At 52.1% G+C, this 16,977-nt stretch overlaps 3 protein-coding genes across 3 annotated transcripts in view; 2 read left to right on the top strand and 1 right to left on the bottom strand.

Moving 5' to 3' along the window:
• NCLIV_060760 (putative prolyl-tRNA synthetase) overlaps positions 1–2,978 on the bottom strand; it is a gene marked incomplete at both ends in the record, with an annotated part of 8,322 nt that extends 5,344 nt beyond the window's left edge. Inside the window, 5 exons of the mRNA XM_003885629.1 lie at positions 404–555; positions 1,011–1,174; positions 1,921–2,060; positions 2,437–2,565; positions 2,880–2,978. Coding sequence (XP_003885678.1) covers positions 404–555; positions 1,011–1,174; positions 1,921–2,060; positions 2,437–2,565; positions 2,880–2,978 — 684 coding nt within the window. The remainder of the gene's footprint in view (positions 1–403; positions 556–1,010; positions 1,175–1,920; positions 2,061–2,436; positions 2,566–2,879) is intronic.
• A 2,941-nt stretch (positions 2,979–5,919) lies between these two features.
• NCLIV_060770 (putative high mobility group protein) lies at positions 5,920–8,797 on the top strand (the record flags this gene model as incomplete). The annotated part of the gene is made up of 4 exons (XM_003885630.1): positions 5,920–6,184; positions 6,564–7,159; positions 7,774–7,910; positions 8,530–8,797. 4 exons carry the CDS (start codon positions 5,920–5,922, stop codon positions 8,795–8,797), a joined length of 1,266 nt encoding a protein of 421 aa, XP_003885679.1.
• A 3,241-nt stretch (positions 8,798–12,038) lies between these two features.
• NCLIV_060780 (hypothetical protein) lies at positions 12,039–15,910 on the top strand (the record flags this gene model as incomplete). Its single annotated transcript, XM_003885631.1, has 6 exons — positions 12,039–13,370; positions 13,857–13,948; positions 14,216–14,330; positions 14,840–14,910; positions 15,315–15,408; positions 15,767–15,910. 6 exons carry the CDS (start codon positions 12,039–12,041, stop codon positions 15,908–15,910), a joined length of 1,848 nt encoding a protein of 615 aa, XP_003885680.1.
• Between the last annotated feature and the right edge of the window lie 1,067 nt (positions 15,911–16,977).

Here is a 16,977-nt window from a genome sequence, read left to right on the forward strand (position 1 = left end):
CATCAGCTCGCCGACGTAGAGATGACTCCAGCTCGACTCACAGAGACAGAAACGCATGCAGAGAGAAAGACAGGCACTCGAGAAGCGACCGCGCAAACGTCCCCCACAGAAAACCCGCTCTCGCCGCTCTCGCGTGCACGTGCATATTGAGAAGATGTGTACAGAGGCACACACACGCGCAGGCATTTATACACATGTATATCCTCGTTTACACACATATGAGTATGTCCATGGCCACGTGAGTAACTTGAAAGGCGTGTCTGCATATGCATATGCGTATGGATATGCATAATGCAGCTATATGTCTACGCAGAGACATACACGACTCCACGAGCCTGCATCCGCAGCCCAACCAGAAAAGTGCGCGAGGCGTGAGGAGGCTCCCCTCGCAACGGGTCGTTACCTGTGTGTACCACTCTGGGAAATTCTCGTCTTTCTTCACAGTCACTCCCAACATGCTGGAATCGTTGACAGTCTCCTTCGCCGCAGGCGCCTTGGCCGGCGTCTTGGCTTTCTCGGCGCCTCCCGCAGGAGCTGCAGCCAGTTTCACCGCCTCTGCGCAAAAGAAAGGCGAATGCAGAAAAATCCTGAGACCGACGCGAGAAAAAGACGACTCGCGACAGCGCGCAGGCGACGCAACAGCCACCTCCGCCAGCCTACGCAGATGCATGCACGTCTGCAAATATCTGCATATATATATATATATATGTTTATGTATATATGTGTACATATGTGGGTGAAAAAAGGAAAACGGAGACAGGTAAAGCGGGGCGCCACTACACGAAGCTCCACGCGAACCAATGTGAAGAGAAAAGCAGGTCTATGAGTGTCGAGAGACAGGACGTGGCGCACGCAGATGGATACACAGATGTACGTATATGCAGGTGGCGAGATGCATTGATGCATAAATCGGTGATTGGAGCAAACTGGGAGAGAGAGTATCGGTTGTCTGATGGCAGAATGGGAACGAGGCAGATAGGTCAATGGGCCTTCCCGATATGCGAGCGTACCGTCGATGTCGATCCAGGTGACAGAATGGCCACAAGCCTCGACGAACTTGAGGAGGTCTGCGGCTTTAAGAGCCACGGTCGCCTTGTTGTGCAGCGGGTGAACGAGCACCACGAGGTCGGGGTTCTCCTTCATGTCCTTGTCGAAAACGAGAGTCACTTCGTTCCTGAAATCACAAAGGGCGACTCACACAGCAAGGCCCAACTCCCTCGCGTGCAGTCAAAAAGCCTGCAACAGGGCGGAGAGAGTAACATAGACATGACTGCATGCAGAGGTGTGCAGAGATTTATCCGCAGATGGATAGATAGAGGCACATATAGATCTTTGAGTCAATTATATAGTGAGAGCGGCATAGAGATATAGGCATAGATGCATAGATATCGATAAAGATATGGAGAGAGGGACAGAGGGGACGGAAGCATGAGCAGATCAGCATGTAGCCCGTGATCGCATGCAGACACAAAAAAGAGTCAGGTGAGTGTCTGAAGTGACCAGCTCCAGCAGGACGAGAAAAAACGTCTTGCCCCCCAGAGAGAGACGAAAACCGCAGGAGATAGGGGATCACTTGGAAAAAAAAGGCGTCAAGGCAAGCCGAGCGCAGAAACGCCAGACACCTCCCAGCAGCTGCGGAAGCGAGGCACGCGTTTTTCCATCGGCATCGATCGAAACGAAAGACACGACGCACGGCGCCGCGAAGGGCGCAAGCACGCACAAGAGATAGTCTGGTTTCCTGTGGGAGTTGTCCAGAATGCGAGAAAGATGGGCCGGTTTCCTCTGGGACTTGTCAAGAAGTGCGAGACAGCTACGAGGAAGAACGAGAAAACAACCGAGACGAAGCTGGCACGCAAGAAAAGGAAACACACGGAAAGTGAAAAGAAGATGGCAGAGATGATGGCAGAGTTTGTGCCTCACTTCGCGTCACACATGGCCGCCAGAGGCGTGACGGAACCCCTGGAGACGTCGAGCATCGGGCCCAAGAGCTCCTCGTCAGCCAGGCGCATGCGCGGCGCGCTCAGCAGCTTGGCGATGCCTTTGAGGGGAATCGGCAGGTCCTGAAGAACGGGGAAATGTGCAAAGCGCAGTAAACCTCTCATGATCCCAAACCTCGCGACAGACACACTGTCCAACGCAAGCACCGCCCAACATCCTCACGCACACAATCCGCACATATTCGATATATATATATATATATATATATATATATATATATGCATACGTATATGCATATATATATATATATTCAGCGTTGAACTAAAACGCAGTCCTACAGATCCTGAATGGATTGTTTGAGTATCCCTGCGTAAGATCCGAGGGCGAGGAGGGTGAGACGCAGATGTGCACGCGTTTGGGCAGCTATGACGCAGTCGTTGAACGAGAGGGCGTCCAGGCGAGTCTCGCGAGTCTGGCGTGGCACATCACTGGACTTACGTGGGTCACTGTCAGGAGGAAGAACCGCTGTTTCTCCTTCAGGAAGAGATTCGCCGCGATGAGGCCCTTCTCGCGAAACGAGGCCTTCACCATGGCGTCGACGGTCGCGACCGGCGCGTGGCGATGCACCTGTGGAAAGCGCAGATGTGCATGCGTTTGCCTTTGTGTGTTCTTCGGTCTCCTTTGCAGGGTTGAACGGCATTTTCCGGGAGACGCGCAACGTCTTGGGAAAAGACAGAACGCGACGCCAAAGCCGAGCACGCGACACGGGGAAGAACCCGCGAAGAGGCGACCAGAGCAACAAGGAAAAAAGAGCGGAAACTGAGAGGGGTAGTGAGCGTAACAGAGAGAAGAGAAGAGACACATGAAAGCTCGACGAGGGCCTAGCGCCACCCGCGAGAGAGACGCCTATTCTCTCGCTTTGGCGTTCTGCAAGTCCCTACCTGGTAGTCGATGCCTAGCTCCTGGAGCTTTTGGAGCGTCTTCGCCTCCCGGCGTTGCTCGTCGGCAGTTAGGGCTGGCACGTCCCCGTTTGTCGCCATTTTGTGTGAGTTTGCGAGGCAGAGAGAAGACGTCACACGACAGTCGGAAGCTGGACTCGATCGACGGCGAAAGCTGGAGGCAAGTGAGCCGTGGAAAGGAGACGCACCGCGGCCAGCGAACGGGGAATACTCAAAAGGCGGCGCAGGAGAGAGGAAGGAGACAGCTACTCTGGGCGCAGACGAGGAAGTGCGAGGCGCGTGAGAGCAGGAAACGCGGAGGGCGAGAGACGCGGGAGAGCGGGTCCACAACGTGCACAGTAGCGAGCCAAAAAGCAGCGAAAGAGGGGAGAGAAAGGCCAAGGGGCGCGAGAAGCCCCCCGAGAAAACACCCGGCGGCATGCAGCGCACGAACCCCAGCGGGCGGCCACAGAAGAGGCGGCAGCGACGAGGAGACTGAGAGAGAGAGCAAGAGGGAGAGCAAGAGGGAGATCAAGAGGGAGATCAAGCGGGAGATGAAGAGGGAGATAAAGAGGGAGATCAAGCGGGAGATAAAGATGCAGATGAACAGCAAATGCGGCTGAAGCGGGGAAGGAGGCGGGAGTTTTCTGGGGAGATGCCGCTCTAGGCGAACACTGGCGGGGCCAATAGGAACCAAGCGGCCACGAAAGCACGGGCAGAGGGCGACGTCGAGAGCGGCCGCGCGAAAGAGTGTGGCGGAGGAAAAGACGCGAAAAGCGAATCGAAGGGACAAGAAGAGAGACACCGGAACAGCGGGACGCCCGCAGAGACGAGGCAGAAACGGCAGTGTCTGCGCGGGAACTTTCTGCCTCTGGGAACTGTCTCTGTTTCTGGGGCAGAGAAAATTTGCACGGAAAGGTCGGAAGCGCGAACAGTAAAATTGCTCAGGTGATTCGGAGAGAAGCAAACGGAAAGAACAGACGCTTCCGCGAGGGCCCACCCACTCAATCCGCGAGGGGGACAAAGCGGGGAGCGCAGAGAGAGGGGAGAGACAGCAGCGAGTCTTGCTCTGTGCATGTTTGGGGGATTCAGTCGAGAAGAAGAGTGTCTCGACTTTTCGCCAGCCAGCTAGTTGGGGATCGGCTTCTGCAAGTTTGTCGTTTCAGGAAAGTTGAACACTTTACGAAGAATGTCTCGCCACAGGCAGGCGCCTTCCTCTTTCTCACGTTTCTTCTCTCTTCTTGTCTCGCTTCGTTTCGTTCTTTTCCGGGTTCGTGTTCTGTAGCCCCGAGTCCCGCGGCAAAGGCACACACCCGAGGCGCCCAGAGCGTTTCTCGGGCGTCGAACTCTTTTTCTGCATTCGTCCAGCCTCTCTGTCTAGTCTCTTCACGTATTCTCCGACGTTTCCTTTGGGAGACGAGCGTTTCTTGCCTGCTGCGTGCGCGCGCTTCGTCTTCGCCCACCTCTTCTGGTGTGCGGTCCTTTTCTCGGTGGACAGTGCATGTCTTTGTAACGCTTCGTGCGACTCCGCGGGCACACCCTCCTCCCCCGCTCCTGTCTCTACATCATTTTGCGTATGTCTCTATCTCCTTTTGGGGACTTCCACGTGGCGCCGGTACTTCAGGTGGAATCCCCTCGCCCACGGACCTCCGTCGCCGTAGACCCCGGCTTCCTTCTCCGGCTCTCGCGGCCTCTCCGCCTCTCGTTTTTGTCTCTCCCTTTCCCTTTCTCTCTTTCTGCATCATCTGTCGAGAGAAAAGAAGATGGAGAGATGCGAAACCCCTTCTCGCTGGCCCGCCTCAGGTGTACAGACACCGCGCGCATGCCGGAACGAGGCTAGTCGCGGTCACCAAAGGTGGTAGAGCGAAACGCGTCTTTCCTGTTTCACATAATGCTGGAGATGCAGCTGAGACACAGAGGCGGGCAGAGAGGGAACAATTTCTCTCTCTCCCGCTTCGGATCCTGCTCGCGGCTCATGCGGCCAGGACTCCTTTTCGTTTGGCTGCTGCTCTCTCTGGGACGTTGTGCCGCTTTGTCTCTCGCATCTTCGCTGTCGCGTCTTCCTCGCTCGTTCTGTTCAACTCCCCCGTCTGCCGCTGTGTCTTCTGTGCTCTCCCTCGATTCGCCATTGTCAAACGCATGTCCCTTCTCGCTGTTTCCGCTCCTGTCTTGGTCTTCTTTCCAGTCTTCTTCGTTCTCTCCCCCGTCTCCTCTGTCGGTTTCTTTCCACTTTTCTTCCGCGTTTTTCGGGTCTTTGACTTGTCTTCGCTTGCCTCCGCCCTCTTGTGAACTGCCGACTTTCAGTCCTTTGTCTTTTGTGTTTCATCCCGCGCTGGTGTCCGGACGGGGGCAAACACGCCGGGCGTTACGCCCCATCTTTCTGTCTCCTCGCCTTCTCGCTGGCGGGGGCAGCGAGAAGTCTCCTCTTGTTTGCGCTTCTGCGCGCGCCTCTCCCCCTCTGCCTTCCTCTCTCCTCTGGCGTGCCTGGCTGTCTCCACCCTCTCTGTGGTCGTCGCGACTCGCTCTCTCCGTTTGCACGGCTTCTTCGCCCCAGCCGACCACGTCGCGTCCCTCCGTCTCCTCGCCTGTGTCTCCGGCGGGTTCTTCTCACCTCGGCCCTTTTCCGCCGCCGCACCTCCCGCCGTGCAGTCGAACAGCGCTGTGTGGCAGCTCTTCTCCCGGGGAAGCAGAGGCAGCGGCGGGTGACACAAAGCGGGAGACAGAAGAGGGAGCAGCGAGGGCGAGGAGGCCGTCTCTCCAGCTGCCTCCACCGGGTGAAGCGGCTGCTCATACCACGTCTGATTCAGAGGCCGGAACCGCGCGGAGACGGCGAGGGCGGCGCGCCGGGGAGAACCTCGAAGATCCGCTAGTTGACATCCACGAGCTGTTTGAGAAAATGCGCGAGAAAGAGCGCCGAACGCGAGCACATGCACGGAGAATCGCCAGTCTCCCGCGGACTTTGCGACAAAGAAAACTGGACAAAATCCACGTCTACCTCCCCAACAGGTATCAGCATCACCGCAACCCGCACGTGCGCCGCCGCATGCTCCGCTGCTTCCCGCCCTCGCGCATGAAGCGCTCTCGAACAGCTGCAGATGCCAGAGACAAGGCAGAGAAAGAAGAGAGGGAAGAGAAAGAAGAGAATGAAGAGATAGAAGAGATGGAAGAGAAAGAGACGATCACCTTCAACCCGATGGATGACCCTGCCGTGGAGGAGCCTCCGCCCCTGTCCGCCTTCGCCTGGCCTCCAGGATGCTACTTGCGAATCGAGTACAGCGCAAACCGAGCAGATGACGCAGACGAAACCGGTGAGTTGAGCGAGGAAAAGGCGCACTGTTCGGTCAACGTGCTACAACTCGGCAACACAGTAAAGCCGTGTAGAGAACCACATGTGCGCACGGGGTGAGGCGTGTGCGACTGGTTACGCAACTGCTGCAGAGGAAAACTGCTCAGAAGGCGATCGGGGGAAGCGACAAACGGTCGCCTGCTTCAATCACGGGGCCGCAAGACCTCTCCAGGGAAAGGTGTTTTTTCTTCCATTTTCAACGTAGATGCAGACCTACACATGCATTTATATATATATATATATATGTAACCATAATGTGTGTCTATATTATATACATATTTCGATTAATGCATATATGCATTTATATCGTTTTGCGTGTTGTATCGCCTTGTTTTGTGTAGGTCGGCGCATTCTTACGGCTCTGAAGGCTGCCGGTTCGCGGTATTTGTTTTCTCTGCCGGCGCGCCTGCCTCTCGTCCGGCGGCGTTTCTCCGTTCCCAAGTCGCCCCACAAACACCGGAAAGCTGTCGAGCAATTCGAGATCTGTGAACGAAGAAGAATCATCGATGTCCACAGAAAAGACTTCCTCGCAGAAGCGGAACGGCGAGGCGAACGCGGTCCCACCAGGTGGGGGAAAATGCCGTGGCCAAGCAGAGAAGAACTGGAAGAACAAGAGGGAGAAGAAGAACAAGAGGGAGAAGAACACGAGGAAGGAGGTGGAGGTAAAGAAAGAGAAGCAGAAAGAGAAGAACGAGCAGGAGAGGGAGAGGCGGAAGGACGAGGAGGGAGAAAGGCGAAAGAAGGAAAGTTGAAGGGAGTGCGGAGCAAGGACGCGGCGGAGGCGGCAATGACAGGTCTTTTGACGATCGATTTGCCTGACTTGGTTCGCTACGACCTCCGCTACGAACCGTATCGCAGGCCGTTGAAAGCGAAGGCCATTTACGCCAGGATGCAGTACCGCGAGCGATGGACTTCCAAGTACTTTGAATACTTGCAAGTAGGAAGAGCACGGAAGGAAACGCAGCGAGCGACGGCGGACGGGGAGAGAAAACGGGACGAAGCACACACAGAGGGGAACGATTCGCGTGCTGGGGAAATGCAAATAAAATCCAGTCAAAGCTTCCACTTTGTCCAACACCACAAGACCAGCACCCATAGTTGAGGCAACACGAATGTCCAGTCTCTCTGCCTCCAAGGCCTGACCTACTCGACAAACGTACAGGTAGATATATAAAGATATATAGAGAGACATAGAGAAAGATAGATATAGATATATAGAGATAGATATCGATAGATAGATGGATAACTGTAGTTACATGATTATGCGTAATTTCAAATTATGGGGGTAGAATTCCAGGTGGATTTGACGATTGCGGTGCCGTTCTCCCAACTGAACAGCCTTCTGCCAAAGGAGCACGAAACTGCCGAAATTGCCCAGGGAGATGGAGGAGTGTGGAGGCGTTCCTTGTCGATATACACACGTATGCATGCACGTTCATATGTCTATATCTACACGCATATGTATGTAGATGTGTATTTACATGAAAACGTAGCTATGTGAGATCGGTGAATCGGGACTGGTGTCTCTGTCTGTCGGCTGGTGTGGAACAGGACATGGAGAAGAAAGAAAAGTTGATCGCTGAGCTTTTGGCTCCAAAGTATGACGTCGATCGCCTGGTCGTGTGGCCGCGGTCTTTCCACGACTTGCGGAGATTCACGGTTGCGGAAATTGAGAAAATGCTGAGGAAGTGAGTCGCGATTCTATTTGGTCTCAGGTTTACCTGTGGTCTAGGACGCAAGCAGGTGACGCACACGTGCCTGGATAGACTTGAAAGCACCGTAGCTCGGTTGCTGTCAGGAAGGCCTCCAGTGTACAACGGAGGGATGAACTTACGTCTACATGTATATATATATATATATATATATTGTGCATTTACGTATGTATGTATGTATGTATGTATGTATGTATGTATGTATGTATGTATGTATGTATATATGTATGTATGTATGTATGTATGTATGTATGTATGTATGTATGTATGTATGTATGTATGTAGATGTATAGATGTATGGAAGATATGCGTTCGTATCGATACGTATATCATCAGTAAGATTTGGGCAACTAAATAGTTTCGTATTGTCGTCTGTTTGTGTGACCCGAATGTTACTAAAAGAGATGATGTCGCCTGAAAAAAATCGGCCTTCTCATCACTTTATTGTGCCATGGTTGTGTATGTCCACCTATATATATATATATATAGATAGATAGATAGATAGATAGATAGATAGATAGATATGTATATATGTGTATGTGGGTATATGTATGCATATATGTCTATTTGTGGGTTTATTCTCGTTTTTTTTCAGAGCGGAGAATCACTACAGAGAGAGGCTGAGCCGTCGGAGAAGAGGCCTGCCTCCGTATCGGCCGCGAATCAAGTTTTTCGGAGATTTCTCGATGGATCCGGAAGACCTCAAAAACATGCCTGGAGGCGACCCTTACGCTCCCTACGTACCAGAGCCTCGACCACCGGATGCGCCGCCTCGGGTGAAGCGAGTGAAGAGGGAGAGGAAGAAGAAGAAGAAGAAGAAGGAAGGCGGGAAGAAGAAGAGGCCAGCCGTGAAAAAGAAGTGAGGCGCAGCTGAAGCTAGATGCCCTGCTACACATAAAACGGGATTCCTACGTTTCTACTACTTTTTTGCGGTGAACATCTCGAGGAAGGTGCTGCAAATTAAACACCAGACTCGACTTCGATGAGGCGGGAGAGTCAGCGAGAGCAGAAGAACGGCGAGGCGACAAACAGAAGAGAGAGGTGAAAGGCAACGAGACAAAAGAATGGCGGAAAGAGGGGAGAAAAAGGCAGGAAGAAAGCGAGAAAACGAGGGTAGGTACAGTCACGCGGGCATATAGGAGTCCGAGGTAGCTGTATACAATCGTAGATAGATGTATGTCTTGTCGAAGGCGAGAGTGCTTGTCGAAAGGTCTGCAAGTTGATGGCGCCTCGTTGCACGGTATGTGTGTCTGTGCGTGTGGATGCACATCATGCTTGAGTCGACTTGTCGCTTGCAGAACCTTTACCAGTGTCCAAAAATGCATGCACACACGTGGATGCATGCTCATGCATATCCAGGTCTTTTCCTTGTACTGATGTCTTGGCGGAGCTCCGTGTTTCGCGCCTCTGTAACACTTTTGAAGGCCACCCGAGTGCAGTGTATTGAAGGGCAGTGACAGGTCCTCGTGGCTTTTTCTTCTCGGCTGCAAGGGTTTCGCGAGTTGCTTCTTCCTCGCGATTACTCGGCTTTGGGCTTCTTTTTTCCCACATCACCATGGTTTTTTCCCTTCTTCCAGGATGGCCGTGCCTCGTATATGTATATATATGTATATATGGAAGGTGGCGGGAAGTGTCCCAACGTGAGACCGAGAACCCGTTGGAGGTTGGTCTGTCTCTCTGCGGCCTCCCGCCTTTCCTCTTCCTCTGTGGAGATCGGCGAAAAGAGACGGGGAGCAGAGCGGGCGAAAAGCGGAGGTTGCTCAAACGGGGTCGCAAAATTCAACGCGACACAAATACGCCGTCTCTCCTCACTTTCAACCTGGTGCCCCGAGTTCTCGCGGGAGCTTTATCGACGGTACTTAAGTGTATATATATGCATATATATATATATATATATATATTTACGTAAATATACATAGATATGCATCCCGGAAGGTGACCGGTTCTCAGAGCACGAGTATGAACCGGCCAGATGAAGTGTGGCCGACCGTAAAAGTCTCCCGACGCGATAGTGCGAAGAAGGTGGCGAGAAACTCGGTAGCTGCTAAATGCAGCAGAGCGAGAATGTTTTGACGAGCCTCGCTGAAATTCCTCTGTTTTAGCAAGTGGAGCCTACGGACGCACATGCAACGAAAAAGCACCAGCATCGCAGCTCGGTTTCAGGGGGGCAGTCGAGAGCCGCTGAAACTCCAAAGAAGCTCCCTGCATGGATGGAGGAGCCCATCCCTTTCAGTCCGCATCTCTGCCTCTGGAAAGGAAGGAAATAGCTGTGTACATGTATCCATCCGCATTTGCTTGTATGCAGTGGAGCCCACTGGTCCGACAGAACGAGGAAGACCAGAGAGCAGAGCAGACGTTGCGTGCCTGTGTCCTTCCCTTGGGCACAGAGACGTCTTCCCGCTGCGATCGTATCTCGAGGTCGCGGTCGTCTGTCACAAGTCAACTTCGTAAACAAAAAAGAACGCTGTGCAGAATCTGACGGCGTTGCTTCGTAGGGTGACAGTGGCAGGCGCTTCAATAGATTCTCGTGGAAAACGACTAACACTTGACGCAGTTTTTACTTTTCTTCCGACTCAAGAGCGATTCCCGGCGACTGGGGTCGCCTGTAGCCCAGTCTTCAGAAGAGTTCCGGCATTTTGCGTCTTGAGTCGGCGCCTCTGTCCTACCGCGGAAGTTTCCTCTGTGTAACACTCTCACAACCCTTAGAGCGAAAAGCGTTTTCGTTCCTTTCTCCGGCATTGAAGACGAGGCCAGGCGTCGAATCTCCTCCTCTGTCGAAATGCCCGCCTCCCCGGCCCCATCTGGAAGTAGACTTTGCAGTTCTTTCTACGGGCCTCTCGAAGATCATTCAAGTGCATTCTGTTCCTCTCAAACAGCCACAAGTCTTCTGCTGTGGAGAGCCAAGGGGACCGAGTTGAAGAGCGCAGTCGAAGAGAGACCATCTACGGGCCAAATGGTCGGGGCTTGGCAACGCGTTCGTCGCCTCCCATGGCACTCGTTCAAAAATCCGCAGTCGACAGTGGGAAGCCCACGGCACTGAAATGGAGGTAGACGGAAGTACGCAGAGAAGAAAAGAGTCGTAGTTTTCCTCCGCCTGTACACGCGTCTCGGTGGAAAACTGGTCAAGATAGGATATGCCGATCCTTGTTGTGTGAGTTTCGTTTCTATTGCCATTATATACCGGAAACTGCCCTGTACGTGCGTGTGCTTGTTACTTGCAGATGTTTGTTCTTCGCAACAGGACGGAATAACGATCCGTCTAACAGATTAACGGATTCTCTGTTGAAAAGACCCTTCTCCTCAGGTGTTCGTTCCGCGGCAATCTGCAGCCTAGACGCCCCGGGACTGTCGAGTAACAACAGCGTGTAACTGAAACATATACCGTGAAGACGCATACCGGTCTCCCGAGCCGCATCAGCGCCACGTCAATATCAACGCTTTTTGTGCATCTAAGAAGCACTTTATTCGCTGAAAGCATTCCGCGAGTTACGTGATCGGGTAAATGTGAGGTTTGTGTCAGCCTCGACTCGTTCAGCCGTTAACTTTTCCTCGACGAAGGGTCTCGGCTTTGGTCGAGAATCGGACCCTCGCGTGTCATGATTTGAAGGCTAATGAATGTCACTTCCTGAACGTCCATACAAGGGTGCGGAGACGTTTTTCGTCCAATACGTGGTGTGTGGAAAAGGTTCTCACTCTTCTTGGCCTTTCTGTGGTCTTTTTGTCAAGCGCGTCGGACGGATTTGCCCATGTCATTAAACGCTTTAGATTTGCCCGGAACTTTCTGAACGATATCAACTTCTTGGTACTCTTACCACGGGGTTTTCGCCGGTCTTTCACATCTGCCTCTCCCCGAGGAACTTGGTTCTCTCATCCGCATTCCATTTTCCCCTCCGCCGTCAAAGTCTTCCGCCTCGGCCAGTCGCCGTCATCCTGCCGATGTCTCTCTGGGTGTCCCATCTGCATCGCCTTCTCCCGCCTCTGCTATCCCACCGCATATACGATTCGTTCTGTCTCACGGAATTTTCCTGTGCGGTCTCACCCCTCCCTTCCTCTCTTGTCTACCCTAGTTTGTGTACCCTGGATTCTCTTCACTCTCCTTTTGTCATGGATGCCCGCGACGCTGGTTTGGAAGAAATCGCGAACCGGTCAGACATACAAGGGGGGGCTGTCTTCCACCATCCATCACAAGATCGTTCGGATCTAACAGAAAATGTAGGGGGGTTTCGATCGGATGGTATGGGCAGCCACACGATGCGTCTGCCTTCTGTTCCATCTTCGCCGCGCTGTGTTTCTTCCTTTCCGTCATGGGCACGTGCGTCTTCCCCCTCATCGGTGCGGCAGCTTCATCCTGCCTTTCGAGGCCCACCCTCGTGTTTCCCTTCCTTCGCGGTAACTCTTTTGCGAGCCAGTTCACCGGTCTCGTTGTCTGTGTCTTTTGTGCCCGGCGACGCCGCCTGTAAAGCGCGTGCCCGCGAAGCGTCTCACGGGCTTCCTTTGTCTGACGGCCTCGATCCTCCGAACGCACTCGGCGCCAAGAGAAGGCCAGGCGAGCACGAAGAATCCTTCCAAGTCTCGGACACTTCTGGAAAAGCGCCACCAAAGAGCGGAAAGCCTCAGGAAGAACTCGCCGAGACGGCGACTGCCTCAACAGGATCAGGTGAGAAAGTGTGGCGCGCTTCAACCCACGAGGGATCGGATGGGATTTGCGACAAGGTCGGAGTGCCACCACCTTCCACTAGCGAGGAAATGCGAAACAAAACTAGAAGAACGGACCGAGAGGAGCGGGGGGCTTCGGGAACCGTGGAGAACGCAACGTTGGTTGCGCATGCACGCTGCCACAAGCGACGGCGAGACGAACAAGAAGAGCAACAGGATGCGTCCGGAACTCGACAAGAAGTTCGTGCTGCAGACCCTGCATGGGCGAACAAAGTACGGGCACGAGAAGGACAGGGGGACGAGCGGAAAGACGCGGGGGATGCAGGCCACGATGACGACTCCGAGAGCGTTGTCTCTTCTTGCTCGGACGAGAATACGGAGAGACAGAAGGCTTCCCTTTCTGCCATCGACTCTGCGTCCTCGCTTTCCGGTCCCTCCCTTCTGTCTTGTGGCGTCCCGGGTTCCTCGCTATGTTTAATCCTAAATGAAAGAGCCCAGAAGCAAGAGAAAGGGCCACGCCAAAGAGGAAAGGCCGAAGCCGGCGAAGATGCGGATGCCGTCAAAGAAAGAACGGAAAAGCCGGAACCGAAAGACGGCAGTAAGGGAGGAAAAGAAACAGAAGGAAGGGAAGATGACGAAGAAGCCGAAGAAACACTTTTCGAGTTCGATGAGGATGATCTGTGGTTTCTCCTCTATGAGCGGCACCGGCACGAGAGTGACAGAAGCAATACGGTGGCTATGGACTCGACAGAATCCCACAATCTCCCTGCTGAGACGCAAGTAGGCGCCGTAACTCCAAAGCTGAAACGAGGAGGGAGACCACATACTCATCCCACAGTCTGCCTTTCCGGCAATACAGGCTCATTCACTCGCATATACATGAACAGGCATATATATATATATATATATTTGCAACTATGTGACCAATAAACGTTTCTATGGCCGCGAAGCCCCTCTTTATACGCAGGGCCGTTGTGAGCTGAGCATAGCTGCCCAGGTGTAATCATCTAATGTACATGTATTGAAAAATGTATACTTAGATCGATAGATATAGTAATGTTCAGGTCACTGGGAGCGGCGTCAAACTCGTGAGAGTACAGGTGAGCCTGTATATGCCGGCTCGTATATATGTAGATATCTGTTGATTTTTATATAGGCAACGACGCCTCAATGAATGTGTAGGGACTGAGGCGTGTGTGCGTGTTTGTGGTTCGCGTGGCCGGGCTTTGATTTCACGATGTCTTCCAAAATTTCCCTGTTCTTCAGCTGTCGGAAGAGCTGAAAGCCGCCGTGACAGATTCCCTGGCGAAGCAAATCCTCTATTCCGACAAGTATCAGGATTCAGCTTACGAGTACAGGTGGGGATCCCCAGCAAGAACCTAGAACAAACCATGACACGTGGTGAAATGTATCGTGAAAAATACCTCGGTCTTCTGTCGAGACGCAAAACATAACGCTGATGGTGGGATGCGAAGCGAAATAAGACCCCAAAATGTGGCCGATACTCATGTCATCGAAACGTCTAGAGTTTCTAGACAGCCCGGATGTCGTTTCTCCGTTCTAAAAAAGGACGGAAAAACTTAATTCGGACCTCCTCTTTTCGTGTTCTGCCCTCCCTGTCTCAGAGCGGTAACTCTGCCGCTGCAACACCCGTTTCTCTCTCGCGCTCTGTCCCCGCTCGCCGACGCCATCCGACGAGAGCGGAGACGAATGTCGGAGAAACTTTGGAGGTCGTTGGGAGTACGTTTTTTGACTCTGGCGAAAGCACCGCACGCTGTCACTGTACCAAAATGGAGTTCAATATACACATACATACTTCTAGGGTGTATGTGTGTCGATACACATGCTTCCGTATTTTGCGGTGAGAGGTATTTTAGTCATGTCCGGGCACCCCTCAGATAAAATGTGTGTGTGTGTGCACAAAGCGTGAGGTGGGTTTGAATCGAGATATAGAAATGGACCGAGATGCCAACGTGGATTTCAGGAAAACTCACGTATATATGTATACGTATACATTTGTAAACGACAGTGTGTGTCGTCGGGTTGTAGCCCCGAAGAATTCCTGTAAAGGCGGATGCTTTTGCACAATATAAATGTTTTATATGTGTGTGCATGCATGTGCGAATACGTTCTCTGTAAGCGTATCTGTGAGTGTGCCTGTACATGGTTTTGTGCCCCGCGTTTGCACACGAAGGGGTCGGCATTCAATGCTTTGCATGGCAGCATTTTCTTCTTCGTGTTTTCTCCAGGTCAGAATGAGTTGCGGGTGGCGTCACTGGGGGTGGAGTATGTACGAGCCTAACGTCCTCTTCTTCGCCAGGTGAGCAGCTCATAAAAGAGATTCTTTCCACGGGCTTTAGCGATGAATTTGAGGGTGTGAAATCGCGCGGGCTCGAAGGCAACCCGCCCCATCTTTCCAAAGGTTTCATCGACAACGTTGCACGACGGGAAAGGCGACAGGATCTTCAACAGCCTCTCCGCAAGGCAGTGTGCATGCAGTCGGAAGGAAACAGATGAAAGTATGGAGAGGGACAGGCAACCCATTTGCCCCCCTTCGGTGATAGTCGGCGCACATCACTTCAAGATGTTTTTTTTTGATACCTTGTTTTCTTCCTAGTTTCCATGTTCCTTCTTTTTCACTCGTTTACGCATTTCCTTCTTTTTCGTTCCTCCCCCCTCTCCTTGCCCCTATTTTCTTTCTTCTTTTCCACTGGTCTGAGACAGGCCGAAGTGGACTGACGGCATTACCGGCATCCCTCCGAAATCTGCCGCATTCGCCGCAAAGCGGCACGACCGCATGCGCGACTTGCTGGCCCAGGTAAAGGCATATTTGCCCTCTCGCTCAGGTCAAGAAATGAGTGGAGCAAGACACAAGTGACCAGTGTCCATATGCGCCAACATGTACATTGTTTTACGGTATGTATCCAGTTAGATTTCTACGTGTAGATCTATGCTGATAAGGACCTTGTATACAGATATATATATATATATATATATATTTGAAAACTGCATGGGTATATAGGTGTTGGGCTGGTGTATACTTGTGTATGTACATCTGTTCACTCTTTTCTGACTCTAAATTTGTGGATTGAGAAGCGCTCTAAGTGGGGCTGTGATCTGGGAGTAACACAGAGCAAACTGAGAATGTTTCTCTGTCGCGTTTTTTGCTGTTACAGGAAGTGGCGAAGGGGATGAACATCGTCTCTAGGGCCGTTCGCTTGTCCCGCATGGCGACACAAGACTGTCACTTGATGACCGACACAGAAGACGATGGGAGCTCATCTCCGATATGTAGTCTGTATCAAGCCTGCTTGCAGTAACCCAGAAGAATCAAAGTCAAAAAACGCCCAGAAAGACCACCGAAGCGGCTTCTAGTGTGACACACCAGTCGATAAATCGAACTCAAACACCGGGGCGTTCTCATGTCTTGGGGACGACCGTCCGGTGGGCAGCAGATAGATTGAGGTCCCAAAATGAAGTATGCAGCAAATCGAACATGGTCTTCGGAGGAGAAGACAACAGAAGAAGAGGCCTCTGATTTTTTCGTAGCAGGAATGGCCCGCATCGAAAATGTCCTAATACGGAAAAGTGCGACGGCTGAGGGTGTGAATGTAGAAGACCATATATGCCATATTTTTTCATGATCACTTGTTATTACACCGACTTTTGACTGTGAAAAAGGGATTCGACAGACTGTCTTATGAAGCCAACACGCTGAACTTCGTGTGTGTTCGAGGCTCGGTGAGCATGCACTGACCAACTGGCGCCCGCTTCGCGTACACGATAAGTACCGTCTATAAAAAAATACAAAAGGTAGTCATAATAGTTCACTACTTCGCTTGAATTGAAAATATCCTAGATTTAAATCTCGAAAGTCCGAATTTTAGCGAAGGTGCATTGCACATCTGCGCCCATATGCGTAGGAATATGCGTGCACGTATATTTATTTGTAAAAAAAAACTAACGAGGAAAGTTTTTCTGCATAAAGCATGTCGATCATACGTGGGAGTTGAAGCAACGTAGGCTGTATGCGCGTTTATTTCTTCCACAAATCAAAGATTCTGACCCCACCCTGTGTGCTGACTGGGCGAGGAGCGGAAAGCTACGCTGTGCAGTGACTTTTTGCCAGAGTTGAACATTTACGGAGAACCATTGCCTCCACCTTCCATGGTGTTGTTAACTTGCTTCTCACAATTAAGAACGACACAGCTGATAAATTGAAATGGGACAATACCAACTTGACTAGGATGACACCGCTTCCGCACGTTCGTCATCTCACTCACGAGGCCTCGGAGAACAACAGAATAGTCCATCAAGATGGAAAGGGCCTACTGGAGAGTATACCCTACGAACGCTTTTAAAATGTTAAGAGTCTGAGACAATTGTG

This window comes from Neospora caninum, chromosome XII (assembly GCF_000208865.1).
Source record: "Neospora caninum Liverpool complete genome, chromosome XII".
Lineage (NCBI taxonomy): Eukaryota > Apicomplexa > Conoidasida > Eucoccidiorida > Sarcocystidae > Neospora > Neospora caninum.